The sequence below is a fragment of the Ctenopharyngodon idella genome, chromosome 4 (genome assembly GCF_019924925.1).
Source record: "Ctenopharyngodon idella isolate HZGC_01 chromosome 4, HZGC01, whole genome shotgun sequence".
Classification (NCBI taxonomy): domain Eukaryota; kingdom Metazoa; phylum Chordata; class Actinopteri; order Cypriniformes; family Xenocyprididae; genus Ctenopharyngodon; species Ctenopharyngodon idella.
In genome coordinates, this window is record NC_067223.1 from 7,486,086 (window position 1) to 7,504,702 (window position 18,617).

Genomic DNA, 18,617 nt, shown 5'->3' on the forward strand with positions numbered 1-18,617 from the left:
TCAATGCCCCATACAGTTGCAGTTCCATCATTGGACGCACGGTGTCAGTGCGCCGCAGGTTTTAATACGGCCTTCGATCAGCTGTCTGGCGCTTCACAAGCACCTATTTGTAGACCGACCGCGGCGGCAACGTTTGAACAGATTCAGGTGTGTTTGTTTTTCCAATATTAGCTTTCCAATATTTGCTTGTCCCGTATAAATGTCCACAAAAGATAACAGAGACACCACATGAAATTGAAGGTGGCCTTTATTTTCACCTTAAAAGTGACAAAAACGTTTTGCGTCTCTCAGTTTGTCTAAAGTTTAGTTAACGTTACATGCTGATGTTTGATTCCCCATTAGTCGGATTTTGACAGGTGGGTTCGTTTTTTTGCTCGTCTGTTTTTGATAATTATGTTTGTATGTACGAGATCCTGCTTCGGCAATATTTTAAGATGAGGGTGTGAGGTTTTTACTGCTGTCCGTTTTTACAACCTTTTTAAGACGTCATGAAAAGCAAATAACGCAACGACCGTTAAAAATGTATGCAACATTTGAATTGTATATTAGAACGATATACTCAATCATGTCTGTTTATTTGTTTATTAACAAGCTTTATGTGTTTGTGTAACTTTTATTTTTATATATATATATATATATATATATGTGTGTGTGTGTATGTATTTTGCACATGACCTGCCAATTGCTATTTGCTCTGTCTTAAGCTTTGAATTAATGTTTAAATCATGTCCCTCCTGTAGATTGAGGCTTTCTCTCTTTTCCCACTCCAACATGGATGTCGGCGTGACCCCGAGACGGCACAACCCTGTGGACAGCATCTGCCGCAAGCTGCAGACCATCCAGCGACGAGATCAAGAGGTTAACTCACCCTTTCAAATCCCTAAGTTTCAGTCTAGCAGCTACGACAGCCCTCACTCGGGGCTGCGCCTCAACCTGGAGGCCATCCTGAAGAAACGTACTGTCCGACCAGACGGAGAGACTGACTGCGATTCCTCTGCAGGCATGCTGACCCCCACAGCTTCCCCCGGACCGGGGTCTTCCAACAACACCCCTCGTGCTCCCATCACCCCTGCCAATGCCACCTATACCATCACCAGCACGCTGGGCACTTTAGGCCCGCTAGGGGAGAGGAGAACCACAGCAACGTACAGCCGGCCGTTTCGGCGCAACTGCTCCACCCCAGCAGCCCAGACTGGAGACAATTACTTTAACTTTACCCCACGCTACACCACACAAACCCAGCTGGAGGGGCCCGACACGGAGGTGAAGACATCGAAGATCCCAACTCCAGGCTTGTTCTCGTATAACCTGAACTTCTCTTCAGATATTTCTAACATGGACAGTGAACTCACCTACCCGGCCCTTGTGGTCAAGAGACTTTCACTGGGCGAAGGTAATGAATCGCCTCTTTTTTTGTTCTCTTTTTAATGTCATAAATGTTTTTTTTTAAAGAGGTGACTGTTTTTTTTTTTGTCTTTTCATGGGTTTTGAACAGGATCTCTCTTTCCTTCTGAACCCAAGAAGGAGAGCATGGCCGAAGTTAGTCTGATATGCGAGGAAGACCTGTTGGACACCATTTTTCAGGCCTGTGACACACAATGCAGAGGTATTTACATCTGTTTAGGACTTTCCGTAGTACTGTCAAGATTTTTTTTAGTCAGCGTGAATTGTTTTTCGCAACCCATTTTACTTCTGTACTTTGTGTAACAAGATATTTAACAAGAAAATAAGGCCAGGACTAGGCTTTATCAGTCTGGAATTGATTGAATGTTGATTGTTACAAGCTTCAATGCAAGTTTGCTAAAGTTTTCCTGAATGTTATCCAATAGTCCACGTAGCTTAAAGGGATAGTTCACCCAAAAATAAAAATTATCCCATGATTTACACACCCTCAAGCCATCCTAAGTGTATATGACTATCTTATTTCAGACGAACACAATCGGAGTTATAAAATATTCTGTCTCTTCCAGGCTTTATAATGGTAGTGAATGGCGCTCCTGATTTTGTCCAAAAAAGTGCATCCATCCATCATAAAAGTAATCCATACAACTCCAGGGGGTTAATAAAAGCCTTCTGAAGTGAAGTGAGGTTTTTTTTGTAAGAAAAATATCCATATTTAAAACTTTATAAACTAAAATAACTAGCTTCTGGCAGACAGCTTACACAAGTTGACTTGCGCCAAAAGAGTAATCCCTGACGCGATGTATGACGCAGAAATTTTGCTAATGTGACTGCACATAAATAACAGAATTGTGTGTTGAAGTCAATCAGGTTTTGATGTCTTGTGAACTTTAACTTCTCCCTCCTGCTTCAGATTTGTAGATGTTATTCCTCAGCAGGTTGTGAAGCTGATTATTATTACAATGCCTGTGGTTTTGTTTGGTTAAACTAAAGTAACAAGAGCATCTGAGAACATTCAGACTCATTCAAACCCAGCAGCAGAGATGCTTTTTTCAGACCCAGAGGCAATGCCCTTCTGATCTGTCCTCAGTGAAGTCCTGCTCTCTCTGATGTCTCTGACCTGATGTGCCATCTGTGGTGATCAGACTGCTAAGCTAAAAGAGAACAAAACTGCTTTTATTTACAGCCATTCATCTTATGAATGCAATTCGCTGTGTACTGAAAGTGAATGTGACATGGGTGATTTTTGTTAATAAGTTAATGTGATGATAGCCTCAGATTTTTATATATACTGCCTCGATATGTTCAGACACACGGTCATGGTGACTCAGAACAAGTAGGTGTTGATTTGCAAACTTTCTTTCTGGGTTTCTTGGTGGGATGGCATCTGACGAGACCCAGGTCTTCTGTGGCTCTCACTGTAACCATAGTAACACGGAGTTCTCTGTTGCAGGTAAGGTTTACGTCTCGCACATTGTGGACTTCTTGAGACACACCACCTGCCGCAGTTCAGAGGACAGCGGCCTAGAGGAGCTCTGCAATATGCTGGACCCAGAGCACAAGGACATCTCCATAGACCTGGACACGTACCATGCCATCATGAAGGAGTGGATTGATGACTGTCGCAACCAGGGGTATGAAGACGTGCTTGTGTGTCCCAGTTTAGAACAGCGATACGTTAAAATGTATAACTGCACATTTCTGGTTTCGTGTTTGAGTCTTATTAATAGAGCAGGGACAAAAAATGTTGGCAATATATTGCACAGGACAAAAAAAAAAAAACCAGAAGAAATCTCGTGGTTGTTCAACTCCTGTTAATTTGGTCAGGCCTTGGTCAGTTAACAGGAAGTGGTGGTTTTTGCAAACAACTTTATGCGGTATGTCTTTTGTAGATATTGCCAACCCCACCAAAGACACATTGCAGATTTTCATCAGTCTACTATCAATCCACAATCAGTTTTGATCACAAGGTCTTTCTTTCCAACATTTTCCACATGACAGTTTTTTTGGAGCTAAAAACCCAACTCAAATTTCCCCTTTTCATTTAGGACGGACTCAAAGAATGACACCCAACCGGAATCATTCAAACTACTGGACAGTTTATCAGGTGAGATCTTCTTAGGAGTATATCAGAATGCTCATGTTGTTCATGTGTTGCATTTTTTTTTTTTTTAAATCTGTTTAAATCAATCACCTCTTGTTTGCTTTAGCAAAGAGATCTGCTCTACTAAACATGACCTCAGGTAGTCTAGAAGCATTCGGAGGGGAAGTCACCAGAGCTGACTTGTAAGTTTAAGAGTGTGAGTTGTGTGTTTGTGACAGATAAAGCGTGAATAGTAGTGCTCATGTGGTTTGTGAGACTGTATCAACTGTATCAATCAAAACTTTGGACACACTTGACTGAATTTGTTTCTCATGATCTTAAAAACCTTTTGATCTCTAAAGGCTTATGCTTAAATGCTTATTTATACAAAAAGAAATATATAAAGTTTATTAAATATATATTATATTTGAGATGCATTTGTGTTTGTATTGTACAGAGAGACATCAGATCTGGTCTTCTGTGTGGCAGATCTGCAGCTAAATAACCAAAAGCTGCAGGAAGAGGTTCGTAAACTGAAGCAGGCAGTTGAAAACATGGAAGACACCAACCAGAAACTCATCGAGGAAAACGAAGACCTCAAAGCACAAGCTAAAATGTATCGACTCTGTCTCTTCTCTTTACCTGTGAAAGCTCAAATCCTTTCATCATCATCAATTCTTATATGCATAAAATGCTTTAAGACTTTCACTTTTTCACTCCCGTCCCTCATCTCTGATCCTGCAGGGGGCAGCAGTTATTACAGAAGGAGAAGATGCTTAAAGAGGAAGTTGAGGAGATGAAGCTCAGCTTGACCTCTTCAGAAGAGAGTCGAGCTCAGGCCTCAGCTCAAAGAAAGCAGATGGTGAGGCACAAGACCCTCTCTCCTCATTGACAGCAGTTCTGATGTTAATAAGCCATGTTACGAGACTCATAGGTTTCATAAACTAATGCAAACAGATAATGCTTGTAATAAGATGGCTAGTAATATTACATAACCCAAGGATATTAAAACATTCAGAGTAAACAAATCTGGTTGCCAGATGAACAACATCACACTGGTAATATTGACATTGACTATATTGTTAGAACAAACACGAACACTTTTATAACCCTTTGTTCTGGTTTCCCACAGGAACGGGAAAACCAGAGTCTCATATCCAAGATTGCTGATCTACAAGAGGAAGTATGGCTCTACATCTACTGTACACATTCATCTAAATCTCACTTAATGATCTTCATTTATCTATAATTTCATTTATTTGTCTTCCTTCATCCCACATTAAGAACATGAAAGTCACATTGGAGGCAGAGGAGCTTCAGAAAAAGATGAATGACCTCTGTGACCTGAATGCTGACCTTCAGGTAGGCCTTATTATGTTTTACTTACCCGTGATTGGTCTTTTATGCCAAAATAAACATTTAGCTCTGTCATTGGTGAATGCTTTCTTACACCCTCAGGTTCAAGTTCATTCATTTGATGCTATTTTGGCCGACAAGGAGTCGATAATTCAGGAGGTCAGTCCATCTTGTGTGTCACCAAAACAATGGTTTGAAATGAAACACCAATCTTAACAGACAAATTAAGTTCTTTGAATAACTTTATAGAAGAATTGAGGCTTTGATTTAGTCATTGCTAAGAATCATTTAGTGTTACCATTATTCATTTAGTATGTTTATACAGTCTGCAATCATTTAAATTATATTATCCATTATCATAACAGAACTGCCCTATTTCTCCTTCAGAAAAATAAACAGATAGATGAACTGAAGGTGGCCATTGTGGAGTATTCCTCAGTTACAGAGGTGATCTCAAACTCTTTCTCTCTCTCTCTCTCTCTCTCTCTCTGTCTCTGTCTAATATCAGTAAACTGATTTAACCACAGTGCTGTTTATTGTTACTTTTCCAAAATGACTTTGCTATGAAGTAGTTCCAGGATGACCACATTATTCATTGCCATATCTTTCCAAATTGTTAGTTTTAAGTAAACAGATCTGCAAAGAGCCATATTGCCTACTGTAAAGGACTCAGCAGTAAGGACTTATTCATTGGCTGTCGGGCCAGTAGTTACAATTAGTCACAAAAGGATAGTCAATTTTTATTTTTTCCAATATATTTTCTAGAAATATTTATCTTTCATTAAACATTACTGATTAGTTTTTAGTTTTCAACATGTCCCTACTGATACTTCCAAGACTACAACAAGTTATGTTTGCATTTTTACAGTCAGCTAACCTGCTAGATAACATTTTTTGTGACAAGCAAGCAGAAATTGCAATGTAGAATACATCACAGAAAACCAAATGTTTAAGTTTGCAAGGTATAAAAATGTATGTACAAGATCAATTAATGAACAGTTTCAGTGGCAACACAACACTCCCCCCAAAAGGGTTCTTTCACAATGCCCAAAACTTGCTCACACCACACCTGGGACAGCAGGCCATCCTTACCATTGAGCCCTGCTATAGCGCAAAAAAAACAAAAAAATATACAGACACTACCATTGCAAGGTTTGCAGATAGTAAGATTAAATAAATTTAATACTGCTCTTGAGCAAGATGCATTAAGGATACACTTAGAAAAAATCTGAATTTAAAAATGTTCTTTGGATTATTCTAATCAAAGAATCCTGGAAAAAAAAAAAAGTATCGTGGCATCCACAAAAATATCAGGCACTAATAGGCAGCACAACTGCTTTCAACATTGATAATAAAGTTTCTTGAGCATCAATTTAGCATATTAGAATGATTTTTGAAGAATCATGTGACATTTAATTACATTTTTAAAATATGTTCAAATAAAAATAGTACTATTTCACAATATTACTGTTTTTCCGATCAAATAAATATATATATATATAATTTTTTTATTTTATTTTTTTTTTTAATGTAAATTCAAAAACATGAATGTGGTGACCGTCCGTCAGAAAATACCGTAAAAATATGTAGTAATGTAACATGTAGGTCTCTCTCTCTCTCTCTCTCTCTCTCTCTCTCTCTCTCTCTCTCTCTCTCTCTCTCAGACAGGATGCTGAATCAGTGGTGTAAGAAAGTAGTTTTTTTCTAGATAAGCAAGTGTACATGTGGTACCTGGTTGGTAACTGGTATAAGTGAAATAATTTACTTGAAAGTGTTGAATTATTGTGTGTTAATTTTGCTTGCTTCAGCTGCTAAGAGCAGACAAGAACAAACTGGAGAGTCAAATGCAGATGATGCAGCCTGATATGACAATGTAAGAGCTCTTTGAAATACATATAACCCATGTCATAGAAAATATTAGCTGATTAGTTTACCTTATTAGTTGGAGGCATTATACTTTCACAAACTTCAGCAGTTCCTTCACATGTTCCTCTAACTGTGTGTGTATGGGTTTACAGCCCGGGTCTCTCTCTCTCTGTGGCCTACAGACTCAATCAGATGAGTTCAGGCTCTCTTCAGACAGAGTTGGCATTGGCACAGAATCCCCTGGAGGTTTGTAGTGTTTTTTTGTGTGTGTTTTCAATTCCCTTGTCAGTCTTTGTCCCGTCCATGATTTGGAGTGTTTCTTTTTCTCCACTCCCACCAGCACTCATGTGTCGTTCTCTGTCCGCCCACTCTCTCTCCCACTCCACTGCCACAGAGTGCACTCAGTAATCCACACCCTCTCTTTGCTTTACACCAAACTTCGGGCATTACAACGAGTCTGTCTACATGTGCTTCATTTCAAAACTCGTTTTTGTGAAATAAAGCACATGTAGGAGATTCCATAATTGTAATTGGTGATAACTAAATACCAAAAAACAGTACTGTTTTTCTCTATTTGTATTTTGTTCAATAAATTAATCTTTATAAATAAATATATAGGAAAAATATAAATAAATATATAGAAATTATATATTTATATAAAATATAATTAATAATTAAATATATCTAAATAAATTGATTATACACTCCTGACATTAAGTGTGTGTGTATTTGTGTAGGGTTTGGAGCATCTGTCCTCCTCTGTCTGTTTTGCATCTTCTCTGGATGAGACTCTGGATCGTGAGGTTCTTCTGCTCCTTCAAGGCCCGACTCCGGAGCAGCTGTCTCTGGAGTTCAAAACTCTGATCAGCAGGCTGGTAACCAAACTAACCAGTCATCACATACACAGTTTTAAAACAAACCCTCACCTGCACAGTTAGTCTGAGGTTAATTTTGCCAGCTCTCCATCATCAGACACCTGAATTCAGTTTTATATGATTTTGGTCCATAATGATTTAGAATGTTCACAGTGTATCAAACATGAATTGTTCCAGAAGAGGGAGTTTAAGGAAGACGGCGTGACCTTTCTCACAGCATTCAGAGGCCTTACAGAGAACAGTGAAATTCAGGAGACCAGCACTGACCTCAAGATACAGGTGAGAGGATTTCAGCCAAATTGGACAGGATAGATAAAAGGTTATGCACAAATCATGACACCATTATATAGAGAGAAACATAGACTCTTGAAAATTATGTAAGTACTCATTTAGCCTTATCTGAGCCTTTATTTACCACATTGCATAACTGCCTGGCTGGACATGATCACTCTTATTGTGTGTATTCAGCGGACCGCATCAGTACGTGCGGTCTTTCCCGGTGGTCAACTATATAGGCCAATATTTCTCTCACTCCAATTCCCACGATGCACAGGGGCAGTGTGTCGGGTCAGAGTAACTCTGTGACTCTCCTTAAGAGGTCTTTGATGAAACGTTGATCTTTTTATCACATTCAGTCAAATTTAGCTGGTATTAATGACTTAGTTGGTACACTGTGTGTTGTATTTTTCATTGAGCCTCATAGTTGATCTTGTGAACTGCTGCAGGGCCTGGAGGTGCAGCTTGAACAGAGGAGGCGTGACTGGACCCGCAGTCTGGAGCAGTTGGACCAGTACACAGACTCTCTAGAGAGGGAGCTTCTGAAGATGGCCAGTAACATGAGACGTTCTCGTACCGAGATCCTGCACCTGTCTGTCAAGTGAGTGGACTGAGTCGGTAGCAGAGATGTTTTTAAAATGGAGCGCATTTTTATTAACAGTTTGTTGAAATTATGGTTTCTTTTTTCTCTGTTTACCAGTCACATTTACTGTTCGGTGAATTTCCTCAGTCGAAGTCCATTTCAATAGGAATCTTTGTGATCTGGAATTTTGAAAATGAAAGCTGCTTGGTTTGAAAGTGACTGTGTGAAATGTGCTTCCTACATCATACACTATTAACTATAGACAATGGACTTTTCACACAAAATTTTACTAATGTGACAGCAGGTTTTGTGAGCCAATCACCTTAGCTGCAGTAAATGCCATGAGACCAAGTATTCTTAGCTGTGACGAAAAATGAAAATTCGGTCATCATTCACTTATCCTCAAGTTATTCTAAACCTATGTAAATTCCTTTCTTCTGCTGAACACAAAAGAAGATATTTTGAAGAATGTCGGTTACCAAACAGTTGATGGGCCTCATTTACTTCCATAGTATTTTTTTTTTTTTTTTTCCTCTCCATGGAAGTCAATGGGTCCCATCAACTGTTTGGTTAACCATATTCTTCAAAATATCTTTTTGTGTTCAGCAGAAGAAAGAAATTCATACTGGTTTAGAACAACTTGAGGGTGAATAATGATGACAGAATTTTCATTTTTGGGTGAACTAACCCTTTAATTTAGACTTAGTTTGATTTTATTAGTGAATATTGGTAGTACAGAACAGCAACATGGTCATACAGTTAACAGAGACAATGGAAGCCTTTAGATTGCAAACGGCAATGATTTTAATGCATAGATAAGTGCACTTTTTTTTTAAACCACTGTATATTTAGATTGAAACGTCACCCCTTTCTAGGCAGTGGAAGGATTATGGTGCGAAGCTTTACCAATTTAGTCCATGTCTATGTGAATGTCTCTAGAAGCTTTTGTCAAGGGGCTGTTCTGGTTGACCCCCCTCAAGCTGTTTTTGGTTCATTGGTGTCTCTTATCTGACATAACACGGTTTTCAAGGATATTGCACTCAGCGTACAGTGAATAAAAGGCAAAGGCTGTTGTGAGAAGCCAGGGAAGTTAAGGGGATGCAGTCCAGTAACCAGAGTCCAGTGGTGCTCTAAGATTGGGTTGGCAAAGCAATGGGACACTGCTTGGGCCTGCGGATTGGGTATAGTATGTCCGACTTTCACTTTTGTAGGACTTGTGAACAGTTCAGACTTGTACTGAGGATTTGTAGGGATAGTGCTTATTAAAATGTTTTCAGGCTGCGCTGAAATCTAGTTTGGTCTGTGTAATAGGAGAATTTTTAGGCATCTCACAAATAAGTTTTGATTAAAAGAGTCAGGATACTATTCTAGATGTATTTCTTTTATATATTTTTATCAACATTGTCTCATGTGCAGTGCTTTTCAGTAACCAGAATAATTGTGTTTTTGTGTCACATTAATCTTTTGTGCACAAGTTGTATTATAGTGAGTTTGGTTAGGGAAAGACTGTCTTTGGAGTTTTGTGAATTCAGTGGTTTTCGCCTGCATTTTTAGGGTACAAGAGCAAGAGAACCAGAAGCAGCAGTTGCGAGAGGAACTCGACCGACTAAAGGCTCCGTTGGACAGCAGAGAGGCCAGCAGCCAAACACCGGATCACCTACAGCAGGTATTGAGGCTCATCAAACAATTGCTTTCGCTGCCTGCACATGCTTCAGCATATGTGGGCTTTAAAACTCATGACGGATTTAGATTCAGCCTTGGGCAAAACAGAAATAAAGATTTTTTGCGAGATTCTGCAGATCACAGATGGATACTTTTACAGTCTCATTACAAAATGCTGGGAGCTTTGTGTGTAGGAGGCAAGTGTGGTTTGTGAGCCAGTTTGAATCTTGACTTCTTCTTGAACTCATCTCAAGAGATTAGACGCCGTTTACCGACTACCCCACAATGTTCTTATGTTCAGAACTTGCCACATGTCTTGAGTTTGATTGACTTTTATTATTTTCCAATCCAGTTTATTTGTATATATATCACAATGCATATTGTTCCAAAGACTCTAGAAGCTCAGCTGGGGAAGCCCACTTTGATTTATTATAGTGTTTGTGTAGACCATGTTATCACCACCTGTGACTGGTGTTATTGTGTATCCTCAGGTTGTGGAAGAGCTGGATGGCCCCTCTCTTGAATGGGATGAGGAATATGTGTTGTCTGAGTCACCTCCTTTACAAGAGCTCGGACCTGACCAAGAAATGCTTCAGGAGCTCTGTTGTGATGAAGAGGAACTACAGGCCCTGAAACAGGAGGAAGAGGAGGAGGAGGAGCACACAGAGACTGTGAGGGACAAGGAGAAGATCACGGGAAAGACTGAAGAAGAAGGTGAAGCAACACAGGATTCTGGAGTAGAGACCGAAGAGCTGCAAAGAGACTTCACACTCTCTCAGACAATTCTACCAGACCGCACCACTGACAGAGAATCGCAAGGTGAGAAATTTATTAATTAGTAAGGGTTATTTTTCCCATAGTAGGATTCAGTTTAGTTTGCACACAAGATTCTGAAGAAGTTACAAAGCTACAGTCTGAAATTGCAAGATGAAGAAGGTTTTATAAATGGTAAAATGGAGGAAAAGACCTAAATGGTAGGGTTTTCCTTTTGTTAGATTTTGGTGTATTTGGCTGAGCAGTTGTTTGGGCGGCTCACCAATGTATTAGATTTCTCTAATACATAAAATAAGTAAGTTTGATCAGAGTTCTTGTGGGGAGAAGAATTTATTGAAGGTTGTAGTGTAGCACAGTTCTTCAGCAGCGATACTAGAATTCAAGAATCTTAACCCAAAGTTCTGTCTGTGGGACAGGACTTTATACGTGAAGACAAAAGGGCTACAATAATAGAAAACTGTTAGGACCTCCCACAGGAGATCGATCTACCCATCAGTCATTCTGAGGAATGCTGTTTCTTTATTCACACTGATGAGTTCCTATGGGCCATATGTCTGTATGGGCTATTTGGTTCACACCTTAGTTGACTGCATCTGAGGCACAGTCACAGTGTAAATGCTTCTGACTAAAGATGATGAAAATACACAATCTTTCACTCTCTAAAGAAGAATAGTTTTACATAATGTGTGAGACTTCATAGTTGTCTAGTGGAAATGGTCTCATCTAGAGGACAACAAACCTGTGTCAGATTCGTCAGGCTATTTAATCCTTTCTTAATCCCTAGTGACACAGGGCAAGCAGCCATCCCTGAATCTTAAACACAAGCTGGAAAAGCAGGGTCACTCTAGCTCCAGACCTTTTTTGGCTTTTCTTCTCCACTTTTTCTGCCATCTTTGGTTAGCAGTGTAAAGTAAACCTTGTGACCTTATTCTCCACCCATCCTTCGCTGCATGACTGCCGACTAGCCATCAAAGACTGGTCACTTCATAAACCCGATCGTCTGAACATAACAACTGGACATGACATTGAGGAAAAATGCCATTTCTCTCTCTCTCTTTTTTCAGAAACTCCATTTGAGGGTGTGGGAGGAATGCAGAAGCCTTGCACATCTCTAAAGGTATATTTCTGTTTCTCATCTTCATAATCCCTCTCTACAAACTACCAGAAAATTAAATAATTGTGTAAATATGTTATCATTCTTGTGATCATATCTTATGATGCAGTGATGCAAGATCAACCATTTTATGCACATTGATATATACAAGTTCAAAGCGTTTCATTTGTTTGGTTTCAAAAATACAAGCTTTCAGAGTGCCTGACTGTGAAATTCAAAAACACATTTTTTTAGTGACCTTGTGATGTGTTAGGCATGCCAAGCCACATTGTTCTTTTTGGTGTCATGGACAATTAGTGTTTGGCATGGTCAGACATGTGACTGACTGCTTTCAGGGTGATGGAGTTTTACTAGGAAATGCTGCTTCCTGAATGCTAGCAGGAAATTGGATGACCCTTAGAACAAGTGTACACACACAGAGACACATTGACAGTGTATTGCACATCACACCTGAATGAACTTGTCACAATTTGCATTGCAAATGTCTGAAGTGTGGATTTTCACCCATCATTTAAAAGTATCCATAGACAATATGTTGTCTTTGGGGAGTCGTTCTCTTTGGCAGAGTAAAGGTTCATTTTTGCTGGCCTTCTGAATCTTTTCCTGGCTGTTGCAGGAGGAAGACAGACTCCCAGAATGCACTGGGCCTGAGGACGCCCACGGGCAGGCTGCTCCTCTGCCTCACACCCACAGTCACTATGCTGGTAAGAGCTCTTCCTCTCACTCTCCTTCTCTGCTTAATGCTCTCTATCATTTTAGTAATATGCGTGAGTGAAATATATTTCATTTGTCATTTGAATTGAATAAAATTACTTTCATTACATTAAATTAAAGTTTTAATGTTCCTTTTATGACAAGGTGACTTTATTTTATTGCATATTTTGTCCACACAAACTTGTGTACTCCCGCTTACTCTCCAGATGACCTGTCTTTGAGCTCCGAGACATCCCATGAACCGGTGACCTCAGTCACAGATCTCATTTCATCCACTGAACCTTCTTCCCTTGTGACCACTGAGATGGTATCTCTGTCCACAGGCCAGCCTGAAGCTGGTGATTCCATTACAGGAAGGTGAGACACTGCACCCTGCTTTTTTTTTTTTTTTTTTTTTTTTTTTTTTTTTTTGTACACATACAATTTCCATACATCATTTTCTGTGGATTTTCTCTGGCTCACTGCTATGAAGTGCTAGTTAATGATTCACCAAAAAGAAATTATGGTCTACTTCCATTCGAAATGCCTCCCACACACCCAAAGATCACATTTGCCAGTCAAATGTGTGTCTTCTCTTCCTGTGTGTTGGGCTGTTTTGTGTAGACTTATTAAGGAGTTATTACTACTGACAGAGCCTTGCTTTGCATGCTCACCATGCACCTGTGTGGCCAGGCTCGCATAGACGCACCATCTATGCACTGATGGAGCGCACGTACTGCTGTTGCATTGACTGAGAGCAGCTGCATCCTGAAAAATTGCAAAAAACTACACAACAATATAGTAACAAACTTTCTCTTTCCTCCTGGGTCAGGACCCAGCAGTCTGCGGGTACAAACGGAGGACGTGAGGTAGAGCGTGCGGCCGCCACAGCCGACATGAGTGACTCGCAGGTCAGTTTGAGGAAGCTGAGGAAACCAAGGGGGAAGCTTGTAGCATTTGTAACGCCGCTAGCCTTTTCTTTCACTTCCCCTTTTGTGTTTCCCTTTCTTTGTAGTTTTGCCCTTTTCTCTTGTCATGTTGGTTTGCAAAAAGCTTCCTGTTTGTCAGTACAGCATACTAAAAGAATAGCTAACATTTCCGTTGTGCCGTAAAGGGAATCCCGCAGTTGGCCGATTTAAAAGTGTTCTGGATGGCGGTAAGCAGGAATGACCGCTCATAAGAGGATGTGCCCACTCTCTTATCGATGGGATGTTCTTGGGCTTTCGGTGTTTAGAATTGCTTTGTGTGAGCTGCTTTGCAATTTTATATAAGCACCTGACATCTGACAGCATAGTTTTATAAGTGTAATTTGCCTGCTTGTTTGTCCAGAATTTGATGCAAACTATTTTATTAACCTGCACTATGCTAATATCCTCACTGTTGACTCTGTCTCATGTAATTTGTTAACTTATAATGATAAGATGGGGGAGATATTTAGGTGAACCTGGAGTGCTACCAAAATAAACTGCACTTCATCTGAGGGCTTTTCTGCTTTTCAGTTCATAGAGAGTGGGCAGTGTTAGACCTCTATGAATATGTACTGTAGCACATTACTAGACATCAGTGTAAGTAAGAGATAAATGGACTGTCCTATAGCTAATATTAGTCTGGTATGGTTTTATGGAAAAGCCTCAGTTTGGGGTCAGTAATCTTTTTTTTTTTTTTTTTTTTTTTTTTGAAAAATTCATAATCTTACAAAAGTGACTTTAAAGACTTTTATAATGTTACAAAAGATTTCTATTTCAAATAAATGCTGTTCTTTTGAACTTTCTATTCATCAAAGAATCCTGAAACAAAATGATCATGGTTTCCACAAAAGATAGTAAGCAGCACAACTGTTTTCAACATTTATAATAAGAAGAAATTTTTCATATCAAATCAGCATATTAGAAGGATTTCTGAGGGGTCATATGACACAGAAGACTGGAGTAATGGTGGCTATAAACAGCAGGCATTCTCCAGCCATACTCAGTCTTCTGTCACATAACCCTTCAGAAATTAGAAAAATGTATACATTAGGGGTGTAATGGTACACAAACATGATGGTTCGGTACGTACATTGGTATTAAAGGAAGTGTCTTGGAATGCGCAACATTATTCAGTGTGTTGACGTAATTTCAACTGAAACAGGAAGACAGGGTGATATATCGAACAGCCCCGCCCCTTTTTTTAAATAGCCAGTAGCGTTTTGTTTATTTCACAGCTCAGCCAGAGCCGTTAAACTCAGTAAAACCTCTGTTTCCTTTTAATATCTGACCGGTTATCCTCCTAATCTCCTCTATATCACTTTAAAATATAGCATTCTGTGCAGAATTCAAATGGGTCCAATACCTTTCGTGGTCTGAGCCGACTCGCAGATATGATCCGCTCTGTGCTCTCGTGTCCCTGGGCCAGAGCAGACAGTGCTCGCGCTGCGGCGGTTCACGTTATACTAAAATAAATTCAATTAACATTTTTAGGATAAAAAAAAAATCTATCTCAGCTAATGCTTTAAACAATATACAGGGAGCCCTTACTTGCACATTACTATAATATTAAAGGTTAATTAACAACAGAGCCCAAACTATTAAATTTAGTTGCTATTTATTTTTTTAGATATAATCAACACTCAAATTAAAAAAACAACAAAACAAAAAAACATGCAAGTTGCACATAAGGCAAGTTTTGCATTAACTTCTAAATCTATTTTTCAATTATTTTTCTACTCCAATTCATTTTTAAAATATGATCATTTACACAGTTGCTGTCATAACTTGTTTTCATGATAAATTTATTTAAACACGTTAAATAATTGAGACATTACTAACAGGTAAAGTAAATGAGTATATAAGCTAATATAGTGCATATATTTAGTGAAATGCTCCTCTCTAGAGTTCATTTCCCTTCCGTGGTTGAAACACTGGTTGAGAGATTACATGTAAACACATCTACTCACAGATTGTCTGTTCTTCTCCGCTTTTTCCTGTTGTGGCTGTTAGCAATCAGCGTTGCATTACCGCACACGCGGTATCCTTCTGGATTGGAATGTGGATCGCCTGTGACTGACTGTATTCTTTATCTGACTCTGTGCACCGTGATGGCCGTACTGTGATGGTTCGAGATGAATACATGTACTGTTACACCCCTAATATATATCACAATATTAGTGTATTTGTGATCAAATAAATGCAGTCAGGTGAGCATATGTTTTCAAAAACATAAAAATGTCTTATCCACCCCAAACTTTTGAACTGTAGTGTATTTAAGTGGTCCTTAACTGATTTTGCTTCAGTAACTAGATATTAGACTGAACATCAAGTGGCATCCATGTTGCGATCTGTCTAATTTGGCTAGCTTCTACTAAATGACAGATTGGGTGCTTAGCCTTTGACGTCAACAGGAAATATGGGAAGCTTTTCATAAGCCTATTTATTTTTCTATCCTAACTTTGCTAAGCGCAACTAACCAATAAAGCATGCATTTGTTTCTTCCCTGGTAACTGTGACTCAACCGGAACAGACCCGCAACCATTTTTGGTGTTATTTGGTTGTTTGATTGTTATTCTGCTGTCGTTTTATGAACTTGATGATAAAATATGTTGCTCAGGCTGTGTGTGTGGTTTTCCATCAGTATGTTTGGAACAAGTATAGCACTTTTTCACTCCCACTTCAATGAACTCTGCCAGTACAAGTGCTCTCCCCTCCCTCTCTTTCTGTCACTCCCTCTCTCTCTTCCTGTCTTTACCATCCTCTCTCTTTCTCTGCCAGCTGTAGAGCTCTCATACCCATTATGTAAGTATCTAGCACTTCTCTCTCTGTAAAGCAGAGTGTAGCTTTTATATTTCATCTGCCATGTCATGGGACAGGTATGGAACTATGTGCGTGTGTGATGCTTATTTGCACAAGACAGTGGTTTTCACAAATGTATACGTGTTGCTGATCAGAGTGTGTCACTGGGTCATATTGCCATTCTGTTGTCACCTATAGAGACTGAGTGAGGGACAGCTTTCTAAAGTGTCTGCGAAATCGGACAAGTGAGTATTTCCTCTATGCAAATGATTATTTTTTTAAAATATATTTATTACGCACTTGAATCGCAGAGGTTGCTGGACTGAGTGTGTTCGTGTTGTAATGTGCATATCTTAAACAGTTGCTGTATTGTTTATTGTTATTTATTTGTTTAGAAGTCTCTTGTTGCCAGTAGCAGAGGAAGAGGAGGCCATGCCAGAGGCGGTAGAGGTGACGTCAACTGGGGTTAACTCGCCAGGTAGGAGGAAGTTCCCTGTTGATGTTTGAAGTAGGGATGTCAAATGTAATTGTATTTCATCAACAATTTAATACAGATACAATACAATAGTACAGAGAAGCGACTCATTTTGGTACGCATGTACCAAATGGAAGACTGAACCATACCAGCTGTATGACTGAAAGACGATTGCTTTTGCAACAATCAAATGCACTTCTTGGTCAAAACGATGTCGGTTGATGTAAATGCAGATTTGCCATTGCATATTTTGATGTTAAAACTAATTGTTGAACAATACTGACTAGCAAAAAAGATACCCAGCAACTGTTATTCATTTATTTGTTTTCATTACTGACTGTTTACTTTAATATTTACTTAGAAAACCTTAGTACTTAATTGACAAATACTTGAAGGCTGCATGCCATTGTTCATATTTAAATTTATATTTTGCTTTTTAAATAAATATGTTTAGTAGCATTTGGCTTTTGCTGTGGATTTAAAATTAATATTGAGAATCATGAAATCTTGCTGTTTTGCTATTGGCTACTGAAATTTTGGTATTGTGACAAACCAATGAAGAACCTCTGATAACTCTGTAGCTTTGTTGCAAAACCTAGTGGGCTAGTGAGTGTTATTGTTAAGTATAAATATAAATAATATATGAAGTACTAAACTTATTAAAACTAAAACTGTGCAATATTCCAAGCATAAGTTAATAGCAAACATAAATATTAGGGAAAATCCATTCTTATTTATAGCAGCAAACTATGATTTGAATAATACAATTTAGTAGTACTGAATTATTAAATAAGTCTACAACATTTCTCTCAACTTTTCTGCTTGGCAGCTCACTAGGTTTCGGAACAGAGCTCTCTCTCTAAATGTCCCTTCTTCTTTCTTTATTCCTTTTTAGACAAAGACAAGACAGACAGTAAGAAGACAGTGGTCACATCTAATTTAAACTCAACAGCCTCACCTGATTCATCAAAGGGTCCTTCTGAAAAAGCAAAGGACATGACCTTTGACTCCACTGCCAGTGAGGGGATTCTTCCGACAGTTCCTGCTGCGCAAGGCTCCAGAAAAGACCCCCTGACTCTGAGGAACAAGCTCAAGAAGGTAAGAGCCACACCCACCGGCATGTATTAACTAAACAAGATGTAACGAAAGCTAGGCGAATGCAGCCCTACCTACTGTTCCAGATACTTTTATGAAATACTTTTAATTACACAAGAGATTTGTGCTCTTATTAATCAACATTCATAACATGCCATCTGATGCCCAGTGTAACTACTACTGTAGTAAATGTGCTTAAGTTAACACATCTGTGTTGCACATACAAAGTGAAATGGTCCTCTTACAGGAAGTCAGCAGTATGGAAGCCATTGAGGAACAAAAAGCTCAGGAGGACGGTGAGCCTTCAGTGGCCACAGAAAAAGAAGGTACCTGACTGTAGATAAACGCTCTCTCCCTGTCTGACTTTCTTTCTCATCTAGTTCTACTTAAGATATTATCTAGTCTTTCCTCAATGTCAATCTCCTCCTCCACCCTCAGGTGACACATCTGTCTTCTCTGAAAATGCCAGCGATTCCACCAAAGATGACAAGAACAGGTTATAATGCTTTGTGTACTGAATTGATATCCATAAATTTTAATCTGATTCAAGCATGCCTTCACATGATTCACTTGACATATTCATGTTCCCATTAATCT

General features: G+C 39.1%; 1 protein-coding gene across 6 annotated transcripts in view; it reads left to right on the plus strand.

Annotated features, from left to right (window-relative positions):
- lrmp (lymphoid-restricted membrane protein) overlaps nucleotides 1-18,617 on the plus strand; it is a 24,461-nt gene continuing 5,844 nt past the window's right edge. For 3 of the 6 annotated variants that reach the window (XM_051891323.1, XM_051891326.1, XM_051891328.1), the window contains exons 1-28: nucleotides 1-147; nucleotides 741-1,393; nucleotides 1,496-1,606; nucleotides 2,855-3,035; nucleotides 3,450-3,508; nucleotides 3,612-3,687; nucleotides 3,942-4,100; nucleotides 4,229-4,346; nucleotides 4,617-4,667; nucleotides 4,769-4,846; nucleotides 4,943-4,999; nucleotides 5,228-5,287; nucleotides 6,649-6,713; nucleotides 6,859-6,952; nucleotides 7,444-7,581; nucleotides 7,759-7,860; nucleotides 8,307-8,458; nucleotides 9,995-10,106; nucleotides 10,594-10,921; nucleotides 11,941-11,993; nucleotides 12,607-12,694; nucleotides 12,911-13,061; nucleotides 13,516-13,594; nucleotides 16,649-16,695; nucleotides 16,846-16,928; nucleotides 17,821-18,023; nucleotides 18,268-18,346; nucleotides 18,459-18,516. In XM_051891323.1, coding sequence (XP_051747283.1) covers nucleotides 772-1,393; nucleotides 1,496-1,606; nucleotides 2,855-3,035; nucleotides 3,450-3,508; nucleotides 3,612-3,687; nucleotides 3,942-4,100; nucleotides 4,229-4,346; nucleotides 4,617-4,667; nucleotides 4,769-4,846; nucleotides 4,943-4,999; nucleotides 5,228-5,287; nucleotides 6,649-6,713; nucleotides 6,859-6,952; nucleotides 7,444-7,581; nucleotides 7,759-7,860; nucleotides 8,307-8,458; nucleotides 9,995-10,106; nucleotides 10,594-10,921; nucleotides 11,941-11,993; nucleotides 12,607-12,694; nucleotides 12,911-13,061; nucleotides 13,516-13,594; nucleotides 16,649-16,695; nucleotides 16,846-16,928; nucleotides 17,821-18,023; nucleotides 18,268-18,346; nucleotides 18,459-18,516 — 3,404 coding nt within the window. In that variant the 5' untranslated portion in view covers nucleotides 1-147; nucleotides 741-771. Of the gene's footprint in view, nucleotides 148-173; nucleotides 357-740; nucleotides 1,394-1,495; nucleotides 1,607-2,854; nucleotides 3,036-3,449; nucleotides 3,509-3,611; nucleotides 3,688-3,941; nucleotides 4,101-4,228; nucleotides 4,347-4,616; nucleotides 4,668-4,768; nucleotides 4,847-4,942; nucleotides 5,000-5,227; nucleotides 5,288-6,648; nucleotides 6,714-6,858; nucleotides 6,953-7,443; nucleotides 7,582-7,758; nucleotides 7,861-8,306; nucleotides 8,459-9,994; nucleotides 10,107-10,593; nucleotides 10,922-11,940; nucleotides 11,994-12,606; nucleotides 12,695-12,910; nucleotides 13,062-13,515; nucleotides 13,595-16,648; nucleotides 16,696-16,845; nucleotides 16,929-17,820; nucleotides 18,024-18,267; nucleotides 18,347-18,458; nucleotides 18,517-18,617 lie in introns of those variants that run through there. The other 3 variants (XM_051891324.1, XM_051891325.1, XM_051891329.1) reach the window with 3 other exon arrangements.